This window comes from Gopherus evgoodei, chromosome 4, assembly GCF_007399415.2.
Source record: "Gopherus evgoodei ecotype Sinaloan lineage chromosome 4, rGopEvg1_v1.p, whole genome shotgun sequence".
Classification (NCBI taxonomy): domain Eukaryota; kingdom Metazoa; phylum Chordata; order Testudines; family Testudinidae; genus Gopherus; species Gopherus evgoodei.
In genome coordinates, this window is record NC_044325.1 from 142,640,448 (window position 1) to 142,666,418 (window position 25,971).

At 51.7% G+C, this 25,971-nt stretch overlaps 1 protein-coding gene across 3 annotated transcripts in view; it reads left to right on the top strand.

Annotated features, from left to right (window-relative positions):
- The window catches only part of CDK18 (cyclin dependent kinase 18), a 182,879-nt gene that overhangs the window by 128,253 nt on the left and 28,655 nt on the right, over positions 1 to 25,971 (top strand). For all 3 annotated transcript variants that reach the window (XM_030561588.1, XM_030561587.1, XM_030561589.1), the window contains one exon: positions 19,012 to 19,167. In XM_030561588.1, the coding sequence (XP_030417448.1) occupies positions 19,044 to 19,167 (124 nt within the window). In that variant the 5' untranslated portion in view covers positions 19,012 to 19,043. The remainder of the gene's footprint in view (positions 1 to 19,011; positions 19,168 to 25,971) is intronic.

Here is a 25,971-nt window from a genome sequence, read left to right on the forward strand (position 1 = left end):
CATTCTGCATTCTGTCATGGACCCGTTTCACCTCCTAATAAACACCCCCACAGCTTGGGTCTCAAAAATCTTCTGTTCTGTGCATCACAAGCCTTCACCGTAATAATAAATTTGCTAGGCTGGGCTAAATAATCAGTCCCTAAAGCCACTGCTTTATAGGGGCTCCCTGACTGCCCCCTGCTTGTGCATTGGCCTCTGTCCTTCTCATAGGCCTGTCTGCATGGTAAAGGGCCCTACTTGTTTTTGCCAGCTGTTGCTACAGTGCTAGTCTTGAGCATTGCCGCAGATACACATTCCTTCCGTGCTTCACCAGATCAGACAAGTTCCTGGGCCTCGCGTCTGTGCGGCACTTGACATAATTCGCCGAGCCACACCACCTCTGCACCTCCCCCAGCCTCATTCCCTACTGACGGCAGCGTCACCAGTGCCTGGGACCAGATTCCAGAGTGGCTCATTGCTGGCAGCGAAGCAGAACGAGCGTGGAGAGCTTTCCTCCTGCTGCCACTGGGAAAAACAAATAAGCTTGAGAAATATGTGGCTGAAGTCCCAGAACAGAGTTTCCACTCAGAGCCTGGGATCTGCTCTCTTGCATCCTTCCTGAGCATGGAAGACTTTCCATCTTGTGGTTAAGGCACTAGACTGGGATTCAAGAGATCAGTGGTCAGTTGCCTGTTCTGCCACAGACTGCCTGTGTGACCTTGGGCAAGTCACTTCATCTCTCTGTGCCATTGAGTCCCAGCTGTGAAATGGGGATAATAATCCTCACCTTCTCCCACCTTTTATCTGCCTGGTCTATAGACTGTAAGCTCTTCTGTGCATGGGCTGCCTCTCACTATTATGTCTACACTGCGGTCACGGGGTGTCCATTGAAGCGTGAGAAGATATATCCGAGCTAGTTTGACACAGTGGCAGCATGCACTCTGTGCAGGCTGTACAAACCCGTCTGGAAGCTGTACTCGCACTGTTTAGCCTGCTGCAGCTTCTTGGCTCCAGTACCCAAGCTCACTAGAGTAAAGCTCGCTAGGATATGTCTACTCAAACTGTAATCACACCCTGTGATTGCAGTGTCAGCGCACCCTGTGTGTGTATAGAGCACGCAGTGCAAGGGGAATCTCTGGGCCCTAGCATAACACACATTCATCAACAACAATTTTGAGCAGCTCTGCCAACGAGAGGTTGAAAGAGGGTCAGAAATTGCTGGGCGTCCACCCTTGAAATCAGACCCTCATGTTGGGTGCCCAAAATCACTAAGGGTCTGTCAACACTGAAATCAGAGGTGCGACTGCGGCATGTGTAGACACACCCCAGCTAGTTTTCATCTAGCTAGCTCCAGTAGCAATAGCAGTGAAGCTGCAGCAGCCTGGGCTATCCGCTCGAGTACATGCCCAGGGCCCATGCCACTTCCTGCATTGCCTCAGCTTCACTGCTGTAGGTATCCGAGCTAGCTAGACCAAAGCTCGCTGGGGTGTGTCTACATGTCACACGTGCTGAAGTCACACCTCTGACTGCAGTGTACAAGTCCCCTAAGTCACTTTTGAAGCTCTTGACCAATCTCTTCAGGGTTGGGCTGAGGTGTCTTGGGATACGTCTACACTGCAGCTAGGAGCAAGTCTCCCAGCCTGAGTAGACAGACTGGTGCTAGCATGCTAACGACAGCAGTGTGGACGTTCTGGCTCCGACGCCCTATGCTGGTGTGACGAACTGGGAAAGTTCTTAATGTTTTCTCTGAATACTGTGTTGGTGCCTCAGTGTCCCCATGGCAGTTCTTAAGTATCTGGCAGAGCAATGGCCAGTGCACCTAAATGCCTGACCCTCTGTCTCCTAGCAACTGATGGCCTGGGCCCCTCCTCTGCAAAGGTGCCAGCTGAAGGTGTTGGAGACAAAGGGATCAGGTGACCTCCTGGCCCGGGAAAGGGGCTGAGCAGAGAGGAGGGGCTGAGGGAGGGGTTGTTAGTCTGGAGCTGGCTGGGGTCGAGGGTGGAGGGCAGACCTGGGGGTCTGGCTCACTGCCCCCCAGAATGGACCCAGCCGAGGGGTCCGGTTCGCTGTATCTACAAGCTCTGTTTTAGACCCTGTTCCTGTCATCGAATAAATCTCTGTTTTACTGGCTGGCTGAGAGTCACGTCTGACTGCAAAGTGGGGGTGCAGAACCCGGTGGCTTCCCCAGGACCCCGCTGGGGTGGACTCGCTGTGGGAAGCGCACGGAGGGGCAGAGGATGCTGAATGCTCCAAGGAGAGACCCAGGAGGTGAAGACGTGTGAGCTTCTTGCCCTGAACAAGTCTGCTCCAAAGGAGAGGAGGCTCCCCAAAGTCCTGACTGGCTTGGTGGGGAGCAGTTCCAGAGCATCGCCCGGTGACTCCGTGACAACTGGTGGCAGCGGCGGGACGTACTGCACCCCATGAATGACGCTGCTTGCAGTAAGTGACTGGGGAGCAGTAAAACAAAGGAGGGATAATGAGGACCAGGCGTGCTGAAGGCTCAGAGAGGGACGGTTTCAGGGGGCAGTTAACCTCTGGGAGTGTGTGACCAGCAAGAAGGACTGTTGGAGTAACAGGGTCCCCCTGAGGACTGCAGTGAGCAGTCTCAGGGGCGGAGGAGCTTGCCGCTCGACCCTGGGAGAGAGAAGGATTTTGCAGTAGCAGGGTTCCCCGGGGGATTGCAGGAGCAGTCCCAGGGGCGGAGGAGTCTGCAGCTCGACCCTGGCAAAGAGGTGGTGATCACGAGAAGGGCTGGCACACCCGAGGTTCTTCCTGGAAACCATGGGGGAGCCAAGAGCACACAAGCCTGTGAGTCCAGAGCCACTTGGGAACGGTGAAGTTATGGCCTATCACCATCTCCTTGAGAAGGACATTGTGATCCTATGCACAAAGAGAGGGTTACGCATGGGGAAATTCACCAAGGCACAGTTAATCGTGCAGTTGAAGGAGAAGCACCGCTCTGAGGAGCAGATTCCTGGCCCAGATGGGGCTACAAGAGGATCTGAGAGCAGCTGGAGCATCAGCCAGGCATCCCCGGGAGTCTGGTCCCCAATCAGACGAGGGTCTTCAGGATTGGGTTCCCCATCAGGAGATTGGAGACGGATGGGATGGGAGCAGAGCCCGAGAGAGCGAGAGGACCGTGAGAGAAAGCAAGAGCCCGAGGAAAAGCTGCAGGAGAAGCAGCAGCAGCGTGGATTGGTGATGGTGGAGCAGAGAAACATAGGGGGCTGCCCAGGGGTCAGTGGGGAAACACGCCTGCAGGGGCGAGACCCTGGGACAGAGAGAACTGTGGTGGTGCAGCCCCAGATGCTGAGGGACTGTGGAACCTGGGTGAAGTTCCCTGGGGTGAGGCCCCTCGGCCTGCCTATGGCCCAGATCCCTGTGCAGACCCAGAAGGGGTCGGGCTGGCTGGTAGTTGGGGTTCTCCAGGATATCAGCTGGGAGGCCCTGTTGGGGGGTGACTGTCTTCCCATGGGACAGGATCCAGGCCCCGCTCCTGTAAGGGCCGAGGGTTTGAATTCAAATCCAGGGAACCAATTGGCTAGGATTGAAATGGTCAGTGAAAATGCAAATAACCTGGCTGGCAGGGGGGAGGGGCTGCTGGGCTCAGGATACCTGCCTACCTGTAACCAGCCCCCTGGGGCTGAGAGGGAGGGAGAGATGCTCCCCGCCCCCCTGCACACCGGAGAGGGGGCTCACGCTGGCTCTGATGCTGTGACCAGAGCAGAGAGCTCGCTGCCTGCCCCCACTGGGACAGCAAGGGCAGCGCTGAGCACGGGGGGAGCTGAGACCCCAGCTGAGTGGGGGGACACTCAGGCAGGGCAGGTCAGCTGCCAAACAGGTTTGCCTGGTCCAGACGTGCTGCTGGGAAGTGATTACACAGCAGGGAGGGAGCTACCAGGGACAGGGCTCAGGGGGGCTGTGACCCCAGGCCCAGCCAGCGAGAGGGAGCAGGTCCCACTCCCTGCCCCAGCTGCTGGATCCCAGACCGAGCTGCAGAAGGATCCCTCCTTGGAGAAGCTGAGAGAACTTGCTGGCCACAGCGCTGCAAACCCCCTTGGGGAAGGCTGCAGGGACAGAGTCCTGCAAGAGAAGGGATTCCTGTACCGGGAATGGGCTCCCCAAAGGGAAGTAGAACTGGGGGGAATCGGGAGGCAGCTGGTGGTGCTCCAGGAATCCACAAGGTTCTTCCCATTTGAGCTGCTGGATGGGAGAAGAGTGAGGGGACCCCTGGACCTGAAGAGGGAGGATTGGATGGAGAAGGGGGAAGACCCCCAGGGGGATCTCTTCCCTGAGGTGGGAGCCAATCTCCCCATCAGGTGTTCCCCATTCAGAGTCACTGGGAAAGCAACCCAGATCCTGGAGAGAGAGGTCAGGAACATCCTGGCTTTAGATGGGATCCAGCCGTTTTACAGCCCATGGGCCTCACCCATGGGGCTGATCCCCAAGGGAGACAGGAAGGCCTGGTTTTATGGGGGCTATCAGAAGCTTAAAGCCATCACAGAGTCCGATGCCCACATCTTTAGCCAGACCTGGGAGGAACAGGTGTCCCAGGTGAAGAGGGGGCTGGGCTGCCTCAAGGAGGTGGGACTGACATTAAAAGCTGGAAAGTGCAAGGGGGGACGGCAGAGGTGTTGTATCTGGGCCACAAAGTGGGAAGCGGCTGCCCAAGCCCAGAGCTGGCCAAGGCCAAGATGGGGGCTCTTAACCAAGAGAGCCCGAATCACAGACCGGAGGGCTGGGAAAAGACCCAATCCCAGCTTGAACCCCAGGGGTACTGGGGTGGCAAAAGGGTTCAAGCTGCATAAATCTTCCCACATGCGGCCTGCAAGTGCCATCAAGCACACCTGACCGAAGGGAGGGCGTAAGATTGGACTGTCCTGGTGTAACTCACACCAAGGAATGGGAGAGATGCTGGGGCATCCATGGGAACCTTGGTGGGTTCGAACTTCCCCAGGTCACTGGCTGTAGTGACCTCGCTCAGTTCGGTCTCGAAGGGGGGAGAGATGTGACGAACTGGGAAAGTTCTTAATGTTTTCTCTGAATACTGTGTTGGTGCCTCAGTGTCCCCATGGCAGTTCTTAAGTATCTGGCAGAGCAATGGCCAGTGCACCTAAATGCCTGACCCTCTGTCTCCTAGCAACTGATGGCCTGGGCCCCTCCTCTGCAAAGGTGCCAGCTGAAGGTGTTGGAGACAAAGGGATCAGGTGACCTCCTGGCCCGGGAAAGGGGCTGAGCAGAGAGGAGGGGCTGAGGGAGGGGTTGTTAGTCTGGAGCTGGCTGGGGTCGAGGGTGGAGGGCAGACCTGGGGGTCTGGCTCACTGCCCCCCAGAATGGACCCAGCCGAGGGGTCCGGTTCGCTGTATCTACAAGCTCTGTTTTAGACCCTGTTCCTGTCATCGAATAAATCTCTGTTTTACTGGCTGGCTGAGAGTCACGTCTGACTGCAAAGTGGGGGTGCAGAACCCGGTGGCTTCCCCAGGACCCCGCTGGGGTGGACTCGCTGTGGGAAGCGCACGGAGGGGCAGAGGATGCTGAATGCTCCAAGGAGAGACCCAGGAGGTGAAGACGTGTGAGCTTCTTGCCCTGAACAAGTCTGCTCCAAAGGAGAGGAGGCTCCCCAAAGTCCTGACTGGCTTGGTGGGGAGCAGTTCCAGAGCATCGCCCGGTGACTCCGTGACAGCTGGAGAGCCTGATCCCCAGCTTGAAGCAGAATATCCACACAGCTAGATCTTAGCTCCATTAGCACAAGTCTGTGCAGGCTGGGAGGCATTGTAGACATACCAGAGATTTGGTGGGCTAGTTTGGAGGAATCTTGCACTATGCTTTTACCTGCTCTGCGAAATGAAGCGAGGACTGTCAGTTTCAAGTGACATCTTTCAGGAGGATTTGAGCCAAAGTAATTGCAGTGTCTGGTGCTGCTAGTGTGTAATCTTCCTGAACACATCATTACGCATAATAATACTCCAGTAATGATATCTGTTGTTCACATAGCACTGTGGATGCCAAAGCACTTTACATGCTGTGTATTTGGCCCTAGCTACTGAGATGCAATCACCTCTGCAGCACCCAGCAGCAGAATGCAGCAGCTGTTTCACAGCATGCTACACAGTAGTTTAGGAAAGGAAGTAAAGAAGAAAACTGCAGTTAGTTCAAAGTGGGTGCAAGGGTGGAAGGAAGAAAGTAATTGCCCATATTGGAATTGGGGTTAGAACCTCTTAGGGTCTACACTGGAGATAGAAGATGTAATGTCCAGCTCATGTAGACATACCCTTGTTAGCCCCAATCCAGGTAATGAAGAGTAGCTGTGCCACTGTGGGAGGAGTTAGCCACCCAAGCATGTACCTAGCATCTTGGACAGGTACATACTCGGGGCAGCTAGCCCCTGCACTGCTCATGCCACCATGGCTACACTTCTGTTTTTAGCGCACTAGGATGGTCAGAGCTAGCACAAGTATGTTTACATGAGCCAGAAGTTACATCTGCAGCTCCAAGTGTCAATATACTCATGGTCTTTCAAAGAGTGCCATGCCATCACATGGTCAGGAGCCCTGCTTGGTGCCTCAACTGAAAGACAGCTTCTCCTGCTGGGGTGTGGCTGAACATTACTTTGAAGAGAACACCCCCTATTCCAGCACAGATGCAGATATGGATTTTCCCAGGAGTTCTCTCATCCACTGTCTGTCAACTAGAGCCCCGGTCAATGCAGCTCAGCATGGGCACATGGCACAAATGTTTGGTAGCTTCCCCCAGTGCTGCTTTAACACCGCAGGTGAGCGCACACAGCTGGAGTGAGATACATCGGATCCATTTAGCTCCATTGATGCACATGACACGAATGGCACTGTCTAATGTACTTAGGTTAGACCTTGCTTAGCTTGTGAGATGGAGCTAGATCCCAGCCTGACTCATCACTCAGGCCTTCAGAGGATAGTAAATATTGGTCTCCACTCTGCTGGGGCTTATTAAATAGTGGGGTTAAGAGAACGCCCCCTGCCTCCCCTGTAACCAACCCCCCCAAGCCACCCAGTTGTTTGCTGTGATTCCAGATGTTGCTTGTGCCTTGGTCAAACCTTTGTCTGTAGATGGAGAGGTTTGCTAGGCTGGGGGATGTGGGGAGAAGTGTGGTTGCAGGAAACCTGGTTGAGTGCAGCCTTAGCTAAGGTTAATTCCTGGGGTTCCCAGGCTTTGAACATGAAAGATTGCATCAGTGTTAGGAGGCTCGGTCTGGGATGCGTGCGCGCTGGTGCGACAGTGGCTGATGACTGTGCAGAATGTTTATATTACTGACAGATGATCTGTTAAGGTTTCGGATGCAAGCGTTTTAACCCAAGTGTGCTGGTTGCCACAGCAACACAATACGTTAGCTCCCCGTATGTGGTGTCTGAGCCCATCAGTCTGGAATGTGATCACTGTTTGTTTGTGCTGATATCACAGGGGTGACCAGGGGAGGGAATGAGCTACCAGCAGATAGCAATACAGCAGATCCCTTCCCACTTTAAAGGGTCGAACGGGATTGAGGTGTGGGGCAGAACCCCCTGAAGTAGCGTTCAGTGAACCGGGAGTCTGCGGCTGATATGCCCTTTAAGATTCCTTCTGTGCTGCAGGATGAGTGACTTTAAAGGAATGCAGGCTCCTGAATGGCAAGTTTCCTGCCAGGTACAAGGGCCTGGTGTAGGGGCGGCTCATCTGAGCCCAAGATAGTCCGTCCTTCTCCTTTCAGGCCCCCACTGCCCTCAGCACAGCCACCACCCTTCCAGTCAGCGTCAGGGCCAGGAGACAAGGCGCAAGGCAGTCAGAGACATAGCACGTGGAGGATCTGACTTCAGCCCCTTGTCCCACAACCCACTAGGCAAGAAAGACATAAGGCTGAGGCAGTCAGTCCCAGAGCTGCTACAATCCCACCCCCTGCAAGGGGACGTGCCTGTGAGGGTCAGTGTGAACTGCCACTGGGCAACGGGGAGGAAGCCCGATCAATGGCCTTGCCTGCCAGTGCCTTGTGGCCAGCAGGGGGTAGCTGCTGAGTACTGCGATTATTTCCCCCCTTCTTGTTAAGCAATAGCTGCTACATTTACTCCGCTGCGTCTCTCGCAGTTGGAGGGTGGGTGGAGTGGGTGCAGCCAGCTCTGGCTGGAGGCAGGAGGCAGGCTGTCCGGTCATTATGGTGAAAGGGGTCATTGACTGGGCAGCAGCCTTCCCCCTCCTGCCAGCACACCTCATCGCTCCATCCTTTCATGGACCATGCTGCAGCTGGACCCTTGTTAGGTAATAAAGCAAGTCCTCACTCACCTCTCCAGCACCCGAATTCGTGCGGAGTTGGTATAGGGCACACAATTCTGTCAGAGACCAGACACCAATGCGTTGATCAACGGGCTCACACTATCCTTAGCTCTCAAAGCTTTAGATTAAGTGTGGCCCCTTTATTAGGGGTGAGCATCAATATTTATACACAGAAGTAAACAAAGTGATTAACAAAAGATAATGGTCATGCATAATCAATCAAGATTTTACAGGAAAAGCAAGTTTAACAAGTAATGTATAGAGATAAAGGCTAATGGCTACTTGAGAAAGGGGGTGTCATGAGTAGTTTGCAGGTCAGTGCTTTGTTCGATAAAGGGTTCAGAAAGGATTATGCAGAGACGGCCAGTCTGGGTGTGTTTTGGCTCCCCAAAGTTCACCAAAAGTTTAGACCCAACATTCCTCCATTTGTAGCTTTGAGATAACTATTAATCAAAAAGCTACACCCTATTTCAAGATCTCAAGGGCCGCTTGGCAATTTCAGCCTGGGCCAATTCGAAGAGAGTAAGGCTTTTAGCTGAAGTGGGAAAAGAATAAACTGACTTACATGAGTTTATGAGGGAGGGGACACACTGAATACAGCAACACAGTATTATAAGGACTACTATGGCCCCAACAACACCCACCAAGAGGTTTTTAACCCACCCAAGTCCGGGCAGCCAATTCCATAAGGCTCCCCACCAATCATAAGGTGGCTGGCCAGAGGAGTAGTTTTTAGCCATTTCCCTTAGGTGTTTGGTACGTTGAAAAGTGTCAGAGTAGGTGTCATTTACAAAAACACAGCATTCTTCATTTATGAGGGCGCAAGTTCCTCCCTGGGCTGCTAACATCATATCTAAAGCCATTCTGTTTTGCAAAGCTAACTGGCGCAGCTGGGACATTTCCCCGGCCTGATTTTCAAATAGGGTTGCAGTTTCATTGGTCAAAGATTCTAATAGTCCCTGTAGACGGATGATAGCACCCTTCAAGCTAGTGTGACCAGCCCACCGCTGCCAGGACAAACCATCACGGAGATTAATATCTCTGTCAGTTTCACGGATGTTACGAACGTGGGGAAAATGAGGGGGAGTGAGGGAGATGCGAGAAGGCGGTGCTAGCCATGCCAAATAACATGACCCTGCCCAATCAGGGGAGAGAAAATAATAAGCCTTGGGCCCGCACACCCAGTATGTTCCATATAATGCGTTTTGGGTATTCCATTTCTCAAAGTAGGAGGTAACCCACCACCCGTTGTACCACTGTTCCCCTGGTAACGCAGAGGGGTCGTTGTGTGAACTGCAGAGGCACAATTTGGTAGTGTTGTCCTCAAAGGGCAGTGTAGTACTGCTTGAGCAGTTGTAAAAGGCAATTGTGTATCCTTTAACAATTAGTTGGACACCCTCGAGATCTGAGCAGGGCTTTTTAAAAAACTGACTCTGAAAACCTGCCCCTCCATGAAAAAGTTGAAAAGGTTGGATCGGGGTGAGGGATCCACATATGGGATAAGTGGGATGCGCAAGGCTTGAAGCCAAGATTTTTACTAAAGGCGGTGCCATTAAAATATATGTTCCATTTACTTGTTCCCACAAAAGTTGACCCTTTTTCTTTAACAAAACACAGTGATCCTGTTTGATTGGTTACCCTGAGATATTTGTTAATTGGCACTCCTGTTTTGTCCCATGTAAGATTGGGTTGGACTGGATTTTTTATTCTAGTCGGTGGCATCCAAGTCATATTAGCAGTGGTTAGGGGAATGGGTGTGAAGGGGAGTCCCTGTGCTGCATTTACTGGAAATTGAGTACATACCCAGCAATCACTTCTATTTCCTAAAATACGAGTTTTAACCTCGTGGGAATATCTAATAAAAGCATTATCTTCATAAGCAGAAAATAAACTAAAAAAGCATAAAAAAAAAACATACAGTTGTCAGAATAAAGGGTCCTCTCATTTTTTTCTAGTCAATTTAAGTCTAATGTCTGAGAGAGGTAAGCTGGTCCACTGGTCGAAGGCAGTGTCCTCAGTGGTGACAAGAGCTGCTGGTCCGTCACTGTGGTCCACTACGGCTGGCTTGACGTGGGAGTGGTGGATCCAAGATTTGCGTCCTTCCAGGAACACTGCAGTCTGGGTTGTCAAAAGAAGCTGGTGGGGTCCAGTAAACCTTGGCTGGAGGGTGTCGTCACGAACGAACTTTTTGGCCCAGACGAAGTCCCCTGGTTGGAACGGGTGGATTTGTTCCTCCAGCGGCACAGTCTGGGAAAACTGCGAGGCTTTCCAAAGGGTACGGAGGCGAGCCTGTAGGGAGAGTAACTGACACGCTGTAATATGATCCCCTCCCAATAGTGAAACATCAGCACGTGGTAGCGCCCCGCCTTTGAAAGGGGGGTGTCCATAGAGCAGTTCAAAGGGGGATAATCCCAATGCGCGGGTTGGGCGAGTACGAAGGTGAAACAGGACCAAGGGAAGTACCTGAGGCCACTTTAATCCTGTTTCCTGACAGTATTTAGCCAATGTAAACTTAAGTTCCCTATTCATACGCTCAACTTTCCCGCTAGACTGGGGGTGGTAGGGTGTATGAAAGGAGTGTGAAATGCCCAGTCCTTGTTCTAAACGGCCAAGGACATGACCAGTAAAGTGAGGTCCGCGATCTGAGTCGAGCACAAGAGGGATGCCAAAACGGGGTACAATGTCTCTAAGGAGAATCTTCGCCACTGTGGCAGCAGTACAATTAGCAGTAGGAAAAGCTTCGACCCAGGAAGTCAGAGGGCAAACCAAAACAAGGAGGTGCTTTTTCCCAAAAGCCTTTGGCATATCTGCAAAGTCAATTTGAAGATGTTGAAATGGAGCAGCAGGCGGAGGTCTTCCACCCTTAATTTTCTTAAGAGGCGGAGCAGGTCCATTACGCTGACATGTGCTGCATGCTTTCACTATTGATAGGCAATAGGGTTGAATGCCTGGAGCATACCAAAAGCGAGCGATAGTGTCCACGAGGGCGTGCGTGCCATAGTGACCCCCTTTATCATGGTGCCAGAGAACTGCCACGGGGTATGTGGAGCGAGGGAGGCAGGCTCGGCCATCTGGCATAAGCCAGGTCCCTTTGACCAGAGTGGCCCCGAGGCTTTCCCACGATTGTAGTTCAGCAGCGGGTACTGATACGGGGTGCGGTGGAGTAAAGGAGGAGGTTGCAATAGCCAATGTGGGCATGGCTAAAGGTAAGGTGGCAGCCTTCTTGGCGGAGGCGTCAGCCAGGGCATTCCCACGGGTAACGGGGCTACTATCTTTAGTATGGGCCCGGCAGTGAACTACAGCCAGGACAGAGGGTTTTTGGAGGGCGTCCAAAAGCTTGTGGATGAGGGGGAGATGCTGAATGGGTTTACCGGCAGCTGTCTGGAAACCTCGAAACTTCCAGAGGTGGATATGACAATGCACAACTCCAAAAGCATATTTGCTATCAGTAAAAATGGTAACGGTCTTACCAGCGGCCAACTGGCAAGCTCGGGCCAGGGCATAGAGTTCAGCAGCTTGGGCTCCCCAGTTGCCTGGCAGTGAGGCGGCCTCTTGAATCTCCCATTCAGAGGTGACAGCATAACCTGTGAAACGCTTGCCATCAACATAGAAGGAGCTTCTGTCCGAGAAGAGGATGCAATCGGGATTGTCCAGTGGCACGTCAAACAGGTTGTCCCTTATCTGTAAGATGCTGGAAACTACTTCCACACAGTCGTGCTGATCCTGGAGGACTGGCAGGTCAGGAAGCAAGGTAGCTGGATTAAGGGGTCGACACCTTTCAAAAATTAGGTTAGTGTCTTCTAAGAGTTTGGCCTCTAGCTGTTGCTGACGATGGGCCGAAAAGACTTGGGTTGTGCCCCTACGCAGAAGGGCTGACAAGGCATGAGAGGTCCAAACCGTGGTTAAATGACCCAGGGTTAGGCTCTTTGCCTTTGTGATCAGAAGGGCAGCTGCTGCCAGAGTCCGGGTGCAGGATGGGGTTCCCTGAGCGACAGGGTCGATTTGCTGAGAGTAAAAAGCAAGCGGGAAATGGTGGGGCCCGCTCAGCTGGGTAAGGACACCACTAGCAATTCCGCCCCTCTCGTGGACAAAAAGGTGAAAGGGTTTGCTGTAATTGGGGGGGCGGAGAGACATGGAGGAGGCCACACTGTCCTTGAGTAACTGAAAGGCTTTAATAGTGTCCGGGGACCACTGCAAAGGGTCAGGAGCAAGGTTAGCAGTGAGTCGGTGGAGCGGTTTGCTTAACTCCCCGCAGGATGGCAACCAGGGGCGACAGAAGCCAATTAATCCTAAGAAACCTCGAAGTTGTTTCTTGGTGTTCGGTAGAGGGCAGTTTTGAATAGTCTTTATGCGGGCTGGGTCCATCTGTCTTCCCTCTGGGGTTAACAGGAAGCCCAGATATCGGACCTTCTGTGAGACCCACTGAATCTTTTTAGGGTCTACCTTGTGGCCTCTGGTGTGTAGGTATAATAAAAGTGCCTTACCATCGATGCGGAGGGCAGCTTCTTCGCGATTACCTAGTAGGATGTCATCTACGTATAGGACCAATGTGGATCCCTGCAGACTGGTGAAACCTTCCAAGTCGTGGCGGAGGCACTGGCTGAAAATCGTGGGGCTGTCTCTGTAGCCTTGAGGAAGTCGTTGCCAGACATAACTTTGTCCTTCCCAGGTGAAACCAAAGAGATACTGAGAGTCTGGGTGCACAGGAATGCTGAAAAAAGCTGATTTTAAGTCAATAACAGTGAACCACTCAGCATCCCAGGGGATTTGGCTGATGATAGTAGCTGGGTCAGGAACTACTGCATGAAGAGGGACCACATACTGATTAACAACTCGTAGATCCTGTACAAAGCGCCAACGAACAGGGTCTCCGTCCTTTTTAGGAGGCTTTTTGACAGGCAGTATAGGGGTGTTACAGGGAGTGCGCTGAGGGCGGACTAGCTTTTGTGCAATGAATCCCTCGATAATGGGGCGGATGCCCTCCCGGGCTTCCAGCGACAGGGGGTATTGAGGGACTGACGGGGGGGTTAAGGAAGGCTTCACCTGAATCCTTACGGAAGGAGCAGGCCAACATCAGTGTCAGAAATTCCCCAGAGGGTTGAAGGCAAGTCAGTGAGGTCAGGGGAGAGAGGGGGGGTGGTTTCCCAATTACCCTGAGTAAGGGCCGAATCTCCTAACACTGTCATCAATAATCCTATCCCTTCAGGAGTGCAGGTTAAAGTAGCCTCAAGCTTACAGAGTAAATCCCGGCCCATCAAAGGGATCGGACAAGCTGGGGAAAAAAGAAAACAGTGAGGAAAACATTTATCAGCATAAACAACATTCAAAGGCAAAGTGAGTTCCAGAGACTGTGGGTTGCCCTCCACCCCAGTCACAGTTTTAACCTCAGAGGATAGCCAGGGAGAGGGGGCATGATTTAAAAGAGAGAAAGTAGCCCCAGTATCAATGAGGAAAGAGACAGGCAGTCCCTGGACTGAAAGGGTTAAACGAGGCTCTTTGCTGGGAGGGGAGAAAGTGAGAAAGGAGCCGGCTAAAGACATTAAGGAAATAAGACCATCACATTGTTTGCCTTCGCCCCCGGGGTACCGTCATTGAGGAGGCTGAGTTTGCTGCGGCTGCTGCTGTTTCCCGTAGTTGATCCAGGCCTGGGGAATGGGCTGAGCTGGTGGTGCAGGGGTGTATTCCTCACTTGTGTAAGCATCTGCGGATGCAACCAGACCCTCTGGGCGTCCCCAGGGGCATTCACATTTAAAGTGACCGGGCTGTCCGCACTGAAAACAATTTCCTGATGGCTGGGGTCGCCAGGACCCTCTTCCCCGAGCACCCTGGAATCCCCTGCCACGGCCACGGCCTTTGCCTCGAACACCGCCGTGAAAAGCTAAAGCCATCAGCTTATATTCTTCCTTTTTCTCTTTCTTTTTACTACTTTCCCTTTCTTTCTCCCAGGCAAAATCAGCTACGTCCAACACTGAAGTGACTGACTCACCTCCCCAACCAGGGCGAAACTTTAAGAAGTAATCCCTTACAGGGGGCACCGACTGATTCACAAAAAATGAAATAAGAGTAGGGTGGTCTGCTTCTCTCTCAGGATCCATCTGAGTGAACATTCGGGCCCCCTCCAATAGCCTCGACCAGAACTTTCTGGGCGGCTCATCAGATTCCTGCCGAATCTGCATGAACTTAGCCTGATTAGGCGAGCGGCGAGCCATTTCCTTGAGTCTCTCTAACAATCACTCTCGATCTGTTCGCAGCTGGGTCAGCCTTGGCTGAGTCCAGTGTAGGGGATTCCAGCCAGCGGCCAGATCCCGCCTATCCATCCAAGTACGATTAACTGCATTGCTATCTCCCCATGTCCTTTCTGCCATCCACAATCTACTACGTTCCTCTCCGGTCAAAACTCTACTTAACAACTGATCCACATCCGTATAAGTAGGATTATAACTTAAAAACAATCTTTCTAGAAGTTCTATGATCTTTCGGGGATTTTCCCCAAAAGACCCTGACAACTGTCCCCACTCTTTCAAGTCCCATTCTAGCCATCCTTTATATTCCACAATATTAGCATGTTGTAACCGTCCATCATTGCCCATATAAGGTTGATCGTGCACCTGTAAAGGCATCTCTCTAACTATACTTTTATTATTCGCAAGAGATTTGACGGGGACATTCTCTGGGCTATCCTCGGGGGGGGGGGGGGATGCACCCTGCCGTACCTGCTTGGACATTAGCCTAGTAACTACTCCTCCCGAGGTTTGCCCCTCCATTTCCTCCTCATCCTTCTGCAGAAATTCCAATCTGGTATCCTGCAGATTCCCCTCTGCTACAAGGAGAGAGTCCCCCTGCGGAGGAATAGGGGCAGGTGCAGAGGGGACCAGCTGACGAGTCAAAACACGCCGTGGTCTACACCCTTCATCGAAATAACCTGGAGGGGGTTCACTCTCGGGAGAGTACCTGACTGCCATAATTTTTAAAGATTTCCACAGCTCTGCTGCTGTGTCCCAACAAAACCAGTAACATAACTGTCCCGGATGGTCTTTTTCGATCTGGCTCTTTACTCCTCTTAAGGCAGCCTGTTCGAAAGAGCCATACGAAGGCCACCTCATCTCCGGGTCGGCCAATACCGCGGTATACCCAGTCCAATTCCTTACACATAGTGTGTACAACTTCTTCCTAGACATTCCTGTCTGTACTGGGAGTTTCCCTTCGTTCCATAACTTATTTACAATCCCCAACGGACTCTCAAGAGGCACGCTAGTCCCTTGACCCATGGTGTCTGACAGGAGCCCTCCAACTGGCGTTTACCCTGCTATCCAATACACGACCCCTCAATATTGAATTGGCTGGGAGAAATCTCCTGTGGCGCCTTGCCAATTCATATATGAGTGGTCTGACCACTGGACAGAGGTACCGCACCAGAAGGAATCCCGGACGAGCCCCCAAATTGTTAGGTAATAAAGCAAGTCCTCACTCACCTCTCCAGCACCCGAGTTCGTGCGGAGTTGGTATAGGGCACACAATTCTGTCAGAGACCAGACACCAATGCGTTGATCAACGGGCTCACACTATCCTTAGCTCTCAAAGCTTTAGATTAAGTGTGGCCCCTTTATTAGGGGTGAGCATCAATATTTATACACAGAAGTAAACAAAGTGATTAACAAAAGATAATGGTCATGCATAATCAATCAAGATTTTACAGGAAAAGCAAGTTTAACAAGTAAATGTATAGAGATAAAGGCTAATGGCTACTTGAGAAAGGGGGTGTCATGAGTAGTTTGCAGGTCAGTGCTTTGTTCGATAAAGGGTTCAGAAAGGATTATGCAGAGATGGCCAGTCTGGGTGTGTTTTGGCTCCCCAAAGTTCACCAAAAGTTTAGACCCAACACCCTCGTAAAGCAAAGTACCTGCTTGGGGCTGGAAGAGTGGGGGGGCTGCATGTGAGGACTGGCAGAGTGGGGTGGGGGTGGCAGTACTGGATGAATAGGGGGCTGCAGATTGCCACTGAGAGGCATCAGCTGATTTCTGTGTGGGGGGAGCCCAGGACTGGAATAGTGGGGGCTGCTGTGGGTCAAGATTGAAGGGCATCGGCTGATCTCTGTGAGTGGGGAACCCGGGGCTGGAATAGCTGGGGGCTGTCCAGGACTGAGGGGCTTTGGCAGAGCTGTGTGGGGAGTCCAGGACAGAAATTGCAGGGATGGGGCTGCAGATGAGAATTAAGGGGCGTTGGCAGAGCTGTGCAGGGACTCTCCCTTTCCGAGGTTTGGTTTAGGGCACTGCTGTTATACCGTCCGTTTCAGGAGCATTACCCTTTTCCTAAAACTGTCACCCCAGACAATTACTGTAACCAGAAGGCATCCTGTCTGTTTTTAAACACCAAGCGCAGAACGTGAGCAGCTCCTAAGCCAGGCCCTGTCTCCATTGCTGAGCTAGGGACAGAAGCTGCAGCACACCGTGTAGTGGCTTGTGAGCATTGGGAATTAAGAATGCTGCAGCCATGCCCTGCCTGCATGTGTTTGTTTAGCCAGCCAGAGAAACACTGAACTTCACTCTTTGTCCCTTGAGGGTTTTCTTCATTTAAGGGTTTTATTCTTTAATCCGATCTGTGGCTAAGAGGATTTCAGTGTCCATAAAGATTGGAATCAGTCAAGAGACTGTAAATGAACGGTGAACGCTCAGGACCTCACTTTTTCTCTTGCATCTCGGGTCCCCTCCCAGTCAGAACTTCCGTCCTCTCTCCCCTTGGGAGTTTGCTGGTGCCCCAGAAAGTCTCTTTGGCAAAGGCAGAGCATAGAAACTGGAGAGACACTGGCCTGGAAGCTTAGAGGATTTTCCTTTTCTTCTCTGTGGGAGTTAAATCGTCTTTCTCTTTATTCATTCAGTCTTTCTTTCCTTCCTTTTCTCCCCCACTCCATAGCCCTCGCCCTTTCCAGCTAGGACTGGGAGTCAAAGCATTTTGCAGATCAGAGTGAGACTATGTATGTATTTCGATATTCCTGTATTTAGGTGTCTAGAACACAGCCCTTGGGTACATGTGATAATGAATGATGAAAAGGCGAGTACCGGGGGCCTGTTAGACCACAGTTAACTAATGAAAACACAAGAGGCCTGCTTCCCTGACTTACAGTAAGGCCCCATATGCTGCTCTCAAATGTAAAGGGGCCTTGAAGCAGGTGGAAGGAATGCCCTGAGAATATCCCCAGCTGGTTTAGCACTGGCCTGAGGGCTCTGTGCTGGCCTCCTCCCAGCACAGAGAACACATGAGGAGCGTGGCTGGAGTGCCCTTCATCTAGGGCTATTCTTTGCTTTCCACAGCCCACAGGGCAGCTGAGCATATAACAGAGCAACCCCAAGGCTGCTTTAATTATACACACTGGGAGCAGGGCATGCTCCTGCGCAGCCCCAGAATACATGGGGCAAAATTGTGGCCCCATTGAAGCTAATGGTAAAGCTCCCCTTGATGTCAGTGGGGACAGACTTCTCTTGGGCTTTGGGTTCAAATTCACCTGAGGCTGTGAATGGAAATGAACATGGTCCTATTCCAGAGCCTGTGCTTCTCTCGAAGGGATCACACACCTAACAGTCCCTTCTTAGGAGTACCTCATGGTAGGAGGGTTTGCGAGGTCCTGAATGCACTGAATGCGGGAAAGAGTTTGGAGCCTTTCATTGCTAGGTCACAGGTTCGAATCCGGTCTAGGTTGGTGTCAATCAAGGCTTATTACCGTCTGACAACTTTTTGATGATGGGCTACAGTGGAGAGCATTACTAGGTGTCAGGCTGTTCTCTCGTGAAGGGGTGTTCATAGTGCAAGCAATACCCTAGCTGACTCCTTCACTTACTATGGGGAAAAGAGTGTGACTGAGGTAGGCACGCTGCTGCCACACCAGGGGGTGAGGGGAGGAGAATGCAATATCATCTGGCACCTATTGCCTGCTTTGTCCAATGTGCACCATGTACAGCTCCACGGGAAGAAACCTGGCAAACTTAGATTCACTGGGTTTGGGTCACGTCCCCCAGCTACTCCCAGACCCTTCAGACATCGCCTGATTCTGTTCTGCAGCTGCTGAGGCTGAAAGGTAGAACTTGAGACATCGCTGAAGCTTTAACAGGAGCATTTCACTGGCCTGCGGTGGTTATTCCCTATGGAACTCTGCTGCTTCGTCTCACATTATAAGACGGGCGCCGTAATCCATCCTAATTACCCTGCTCAGTCACTAGCGGCTTTGCAGCGCATCTCAGCAGAGCTGACAATGCTAGCGCAAGAGGGGGTCAATATTTTAGGCATCTGTTCTTCACTGCTGTGAGGCAGTGGAGAGAAGGGAGGCAGAGACGATCATTCCTTTGGTTTAGCATTGAGGATTCGTGCATAGACCCCGATCCTGCAATCTGAGCTGTCCGGACAGACCCCTGCAGCCTGGCCAAGTCCCACTGAAGTCAGTCAGGCTGTGCATGGGCACATAGGTTCGTCCGCGAGGATCCATTGATTTGGGTCTGACCCAAGGCCTGCTGATTTCAGTAGAAAGGCTCCTAGTGATTTCAGTGGGCCCTGGCTTGGGCCTCTTATTGGTAAACTCATCAGGAGCACAGACTGTATCTCAGGCCTGATTTTCACCGAGCACTCCTAAGTCCAGTCAGTCAGTGCTGCAGGTGCCTGACACCTCTGCAAATCAGGCCCTGTGCGTCTGGCTCCAGCCCCAAGTGGGTGGTCCTGCATGCAATCCAAGCCCTTCAGCCTACTCTCCTTGCTTTTCCCTTCCAGGGCCCTGCCGTCCCACCGCAGCACAGGATAAAATGAACAAGATGAAAAACTTCAAGCGACGGTTTTCCCTCTCTGTTCCCCGGACGGAGACCATCGAGGAGTCACTGGCTGAGTTCACAGAGCAGTTCAATCAGCTCAACAACAGGAAGAATGAAGGTGAGAGGCTTGCAGTTCATTGTGCCAGCAAGGGAAACCGGTCCAGGCTTGGCCAGAATCCCCTTCAGGCACAGACAGTTGGTGCAGGGTCAGCATTTCTTTCCACTTGACCTTTAACTGTCTCAAATGAGCCCAGAAAAGCAGCACAAATAGTGTGTGACTTTGGGTGAGTCCCTGGCCAATCTATGCCTCAGTTTCCCCATCTGTGAAACAGGGGTAATACCTCCCCAACATTCATTCCTCTATGGGGAGCACGGTGGGTAGGAAGTGCTGCAAAGGGACAAAGCATTGTTATTTTTACATATCATTACACATTAAAGACCAAAGCAAAAAGTGGGGGAGCAAGCAGCTATTCTGCTTAAGGCCTGCGCTTCATTAAAGCATGGGGTCCCCTTCTCCCCAGCCAGAAATAGTACCAGTTGGCTCTCTGGCAGGCTCAGGCTTTGTTCATGTGTAGGGCAGTTCTCCCCCAACAGCAGTTGTCTCAAGCTCTGTGCAAAGTCAGCCACACAGTGCTCCCTCACTTCACTCAGGTCACGTTTACACCTTTCTCTGCAACCGCAACGGTTAGAAACAGACTTTAAAACAAAAAATCCAGTCTGAGACCCTAATGTAATCACCTGGCTCCTCTATCCAGCCATCTGCTTTCTAACCTAAGTGTAGAAGAGACCCAGCAGCCTGTAATAGAGAGGGCTTTTTTCCTCCTTGTCCCAGCCCCCTGCCCTCTGCAGTGCCCGCCGCTGCTAACGGATTACATCCCTTTGCTCGCCTCAAGCTGCTGGTACTGCACCCCCCTTAGCAAGCAACCATGCTCGATGCTCAGAAGCAGCCGCGGTGCCTGTCTGCTCTCCCAACCCTGGCTAGCTGACGGGGCTATAATTAGAAACGAGCCTTTAATTACAGGCATGGAAGTCACCAGGATGAAACGGTGCAAGATTAACGAAGTGCTGGGTGCTGACAGCAGCAGCTGACTTGCACCTTTCTCAGGGGACATCAGCCCTGGGTTCTCTGGCCCTTGGCTCATTATCGACGCACACGAAACCCAAGCTCTGTCATGTAACAAGGCGGCTTCCCCGTTCCTCACTTTAATGAGTCCTCAGCCCTGCTTGTGCCTGGCCTCCTCACCTTCACTTTTCAAACCAAGGTCTGCAGCAGCCTACTTGTTCTGCTCACCCCTGCTGGTCAGTACCTCTCCCCGGGTGACCTGGATGGAACTGGAGCGAGGGCAGAGCTGAGTACGCAATTGTCTCCCTTTTATGGGCCATGAGTCTGTCACTTTCTTGGGGATCCCTGAACCAGGCCCAGGGGTGTGTCTCTACTCCCTGTCAAGTATCAGAGGGGTAACTGTGTTAGTCTGGATCTGTAAAAGCAGCAAAGAATCCTGTGGCACCTTATAGACTAACAGATGTATTGGAGCATGAGCTTTTGTGGGTGAATACCCACGTCGTCAGATGCATGACATACATCTGATAAAGTGGGTATTCACCCATGAAAGCTCATGCTCCAAAACGTCTGTTAGTCTATAAGGTGCCACAGGATTCTTTGCTGCTTCTACCTGTGTGGCAGGACAACCTAGTACCAGGCCCAGGGGTGTATCTCTACCCCCTGTGTGGCAGGACAACCTAGTACCAGGCCCAGGGGTGTGTCTCTACCCCCTGTGTGGCAGGACAACCTAGTACCAGGTCCAGGGGTGTATGTCTACCCCCTGTGTGGCAGGAGAACGTAGTACTAGGCCCAGGGATGTGTTTCTGCCCCTCTAAGAAGCAGAAGCCCCCAGTATCAGGCCATGTCTGTATTTCCTTCCCCGAGTTGGAGGCAGAAGAACCTGGCTACAGTTTGTTTCCCACAGTACATGGTAAATTCCTGTGCCCTTCCCATGTGGTGCAATCCAGACATGGTGCCCATCTCCACTGTCCCCAGTTCTGCGTCATTCCCTCGCTCCCATACAGCCCGCTCCTTCTGGCCCAAGATCTCTTGATTAAGTTTCTCACAGATTGTAAACAAGCCTGTGAAGTCACCTCTGCGCTGCCCTTAATCTCCTTCCCCTGAAAGCAGTGGATGTTATTTATTAAGAGGCCCGACAGCCGCTTTTGTCTGACGTGTCTCTTCAGCCCTCCGCTGATGGCATTTAATAAACCCCTTGCCGCTGGGAGCTCCCTCCCTGCAGCATTGCACCATCCAGCATTGACAGGGGAATGCTGCGTACAGATGCACCAACCTGTCTAGTGCTGTGTGGGCTTGATCCAGAGTCCACTGATGGCAGAGGGCATCTTTCTACAGATTTCAATGGTCTGTGGCTCAGGGAGGGGGCCATGGTTTACTGCAGGTTGGGGTTCAGCTGGAAAGGGTTTGGTTTGCTTTTTTCTGGAAGAGAATCAAGTCGGGTTCCTTCCCCAAGTTCATCTCTCTAGGGGGAGACTGGGAAGCCCATGGGCACTAACAGACCAGCTGCATGCAGCTGCACCATTGGCAAATGCCTCGGTCTGACCTTGTTTTACAAACCTGGATGCGCTAAGCCTTCTGTGAGGTCATTCTCATTACCCCTATTCTACAGATGGAGAAATTGCAGCACAGGACGGAGCAGGGACTTGCCTACGGTCACGCAGCCAGTCAGTGGCAGAGCTGGGACGAGAACCCTGAAATCCTGATGTTGGGTCTTGTGCTTCAGCCACTTCTCCAAGCTTCCCCCTGTGCGGGCCAGGCCCAACTGTTACCGGGTGTGTCCTTTCGATAGTGTCACGTATGGTGCAGTTTAAATATTCCTGCTGCCCATGTTTCTGAACGAGCCTCTGGGGCTCTCTCTGCCCATTCTGCCTGGCAGGCCTGAAAACAGGGCGTGTTGGCATCTCCTCAGGTGAACATGTGTCCAAGGATAACACGTGCAGGGAAGCAAATTTCATGTGCCATGGAGAGAGCTAATCATTGCAGGGATCAGGAAATCATTTTCCTTTCATCGCACTGCGGAGCTGGCCGGGGGAATTATTTAATTATTTTCCCCAGCCTCGGCCGCTGCTGACAGCAGGTTATTGGAACTGATTAGGCTCAGAAGCAGAGGAGGAATGGCAAATTCTGTGGGGGGGTGGGGAGGGAGTGCAATAACCTGTCCCTTAACCAAGGAATGCTGCAGCCTAAAGGGGGGGTGTTACTATCTCTACAGTGGCATTTTCCTTTATTATGAGCTGTATCACTTATCAGTTGACTCACGCTCTGAGACTCGGTGCCTCAGGTCTTTTATTGCAGAGTAGACATATCCAGAGATTTTAAAGCCAGAAGGGACCACAAGAGCATCTGCTCTGACCTCCTTTCTAGCAGACTACGACCTGGCACCTGCCCTCTAACTCAACAACTGCAGAGCAACCCACGTATTGCAGCCCGCAGGGGACTAGGGTTTACTGGTGGATCCCCCACTGCTGCAGCATTGGGAGCACTAGTGTAGACAGGCTGCTAACAGCTTTGCCTCCCTATTGTCTGGACCAGCCCTGAGCAAGGTTAGGCATCTTGGGCCTTATTTTCAAAAGGACTCAGTGCGTTGGCTGCAAGTTAGATGCTGAGCTATAGTGAAAATGCAGCCGTGAGCATCATAAGGAAAGTGGCGGGGTTGCTGAGTACTTGGGAATCTGCCCCAGATTTAGGGGCCTAAATGAGCTCCCAATTGTTTGGAAAATCTGGCCCCTACTGTGTGTGCTAAGTACTGGGGAGTCTGGCCATGAGCTCTTTGGGAGACCTGGCCCTATGGAGGTTAAAAACACCCATGGTCTGGCTACGTGAGTGCTCTCCCTCTCCAGCTACTTACCTTTGGGAGCGAATCCCCCAGTGGGATTTTGTTTGACGTGCTTTGTTTCAGGATCAAACTTCCCAGTTCGCAGCCTCTGCCTGGGCTTCCTTGCCAAGCCCTGCTGTGTTTATGCTGGCATCAGGATGGGTAAGAGCCAGAAAATTTCATTTAAATGGTGACTGCCACCATTTGCCTCCGCTCCCCGGAGACACTCCCTGCCACCCTGCAAATACCTCTCAATTGCAGTCACATAGGAGGAAAGCTGGAATGAGGATCTGTTCACCCTCCAACCCTGATGGCTAGCAAATGTTTCACGGCCGAGCTACGTACTTCTAATGTACCATGATATTTAGGCTGCCAGAATTTAATGTCTGGAGAGCTGCTTCGCCATCCAGGGAAGTCACAGTGATGTACAAAGCCACCAGCATCCATTCATTGCATCATCATATTGCAGTGCCCTCTCGTATTGATATAAGCAGGAGTTGGATTAGTGAGCCAGTTCCTGGTCACTGCCAATTTGTGCTCCAGAATCTAAGCCTTCAGTTAAAAAAACATAATCTGTAGCCCTTATGGTTCTGAAGATAATCGTCAAATGGTAGATAGAGGATAGGCTGAGCAGGTGATCTAGGGTGACCGGATAGCAAGTGCGAAAAATCGGGTCCAGATGTGGGGGGTAATAGGAACCCATATAAAAAAAAGCCCCAAATATCAGAAATGTCCCTATAAAATCGGGACATCTGGTCACCCTAAGGTGATGTCTGAGTGGGTCTGCAGATAGCCTGAAACAATAGCTTGGAGAAAAAACAATGAGGAGTCCTTGTGGCACCTTAGAGACTTAACATATTTATTTGGGCATAAGCTTTCGTGAGCTAAAACCCACTTCATCAGATGCATGGAGTGGAAAATCCAGTAGCAGGTATATATACACACTGTACATGAAAAGATGGGAGTTGCTTTACCAAGTGGGGAGTCAGTGCTAACGAGACAATTCAATTAAAGTAGGCTATTCTAAACAGTGGTTTGAACTGGTCCTGTTCACCTCAATGGGATGTTAATTCTGAAGCCTAATGGTGGCTGCCAGCCTTGGTAACTATTTCATTTTGTGCAAGGAAAAAGTGGGGTGATTGTACTAAGAGTTCAGTGAAGTCTACTGTGAGTAGCATTTTGTTCAGGTGTTCCTGGTGTGCGGAAGTTGGGTTCTGGGAAGAGCTGAAAGAGTATCACCACTTGTTTTTCCCCTAGTCTGATGCAACATCACAACATGGTGTTGTGAAAACCTCTTGCCCCATCTTCTCTTCTTGGCTGCCGGCTGGAGTATAGGGAGATTACCCTGCTGGACAGCCTTCCTTTCCCTGTGGTAGGGGTATATAATGGGAAATGAATCCAGATAGCTCCTGCAGCACCAGGGTTGAATTCACTGGGGGGCCTGATTCCCCATTGTCCTGCACCTGGTGCAGTCAGGTACCTCAGTGCAAAGTGAGTATAACAGGCTACCAGGCTTTACGCCACATTGCATTGTAAATGGAAACACAAGGTATAAAGCAGGACAGAATCAGGCCCAGGTTTTTACTGGGCACAGAGCCTCGTCATTCTGGTTGCAAATCCAGAGTCGCTCCTGTTTTGCAGTGGCATTAATCAGAGGCAAACCTGGCCTTTGCTTTGCCTTGCCTCCCAAGGAACAATGTATGGAGGGTGGAAAGAGGCCAAATGATCCAAGATCTGAGTGGGGCTCAGCCTTGCAAGGTTAATGGAGATTTAAGAGGAGAGTTCACACTTAGTGAGGTAATTAAAAGTTGTAACTCAAGCAAGCAGTAGAGGGTTTTGGCCTCTTTCCCTGGGAGATCAAAGCTTGTTTTGACAGAGGTAGTGTTTAAATGTATTTATAAAAAGAGAGAGAGAAACTCGTCTAAGGCAGCTGCAGTGTCTGCCGTCTCGCTTTAATTTGCTTTGATATCCTAGGCAGCCTCATTATTCTCCGGATGTCGGGGACCGCTGTAATCCACATGAAAAGCAGCGCGGAATCAAACAGGCCTTGGCGTTTCCTCACCCAGAGCCTGACATCATCTCCAACCAACACCCAGGCAGGGAGACGAGCACACAAATGCCCAGCAGGCAAACACTGCCCCCTTCTGGAGCGTCCCCTGTCCCTATGCCTGCAATTCGCTTCCATGCTGCACATGCACCTTGGGGTGGAGGTGTTAGGGAGTGGCTGCGTGCATGTGACCCGCTTCGTCTAGCACGGGGGCATTTGGAGAGGGCCAGATTCCATCCTTCATTGCGGGGTCTGCGGGCTTAGATTCAGATCCAGGACTTCACGCTCGGCTCCCTCGCTGATATGAGTTGGAGGTTTGCACAGAGAGCAAGGGGGGAATGCAGCCTTTGTGAAGTAACTGCATTTTAAAGGATGCTGTCCTTTGCTGTCACATGCAGCCCCCTCCCATGAGAGAAGCTGCTCCCTTTTAGGCCAATGCTCCTGCAATCTGCTCTCTTCCTTCCCCCTCCTCTTTTCTCTCTTTCTCTCCCTCTTCCCCTATCCCTATGAGTCTTCTCTGCTCTTCCTTTTCCATATTCTTCCCTGCTGCAGTTCACACCTCCCCAGGCGTTTCCCACCCTCCCACCTTCTTTCTCATTCCTTCTGCTCAAATGACCAGCCGGGGAATAGTTCCTGTTGACATTGTTGTGAGCGTTAAGAGTTGCCGCTCTAGTGAAATCAATGGGGAGCTGGGCGGCTCAGGCACCAGAGAGCTATTGTATCAGGTGTCTGCAGACTCAGGCAGACTTCAGGGTGTCACGTTACACTCGCTTCTCATTTGGAAGGTTTTCTTCTCAACCATGGGGGATAGAAACTTACCTGGATCCTGGAGAACCTAAATATGTCACACAGGCCACATAAATACATCCCTCGAACCCTTGGGCACCCTTATTATGCCAGTGGCAATGTCAGGGAACCACATTTTCCCCTGGCCATCCTCTCTTCGGGTCATTCATCTGCTGCATCTCATCCAGGAGATGGGCTAGTGAAGCCAGTC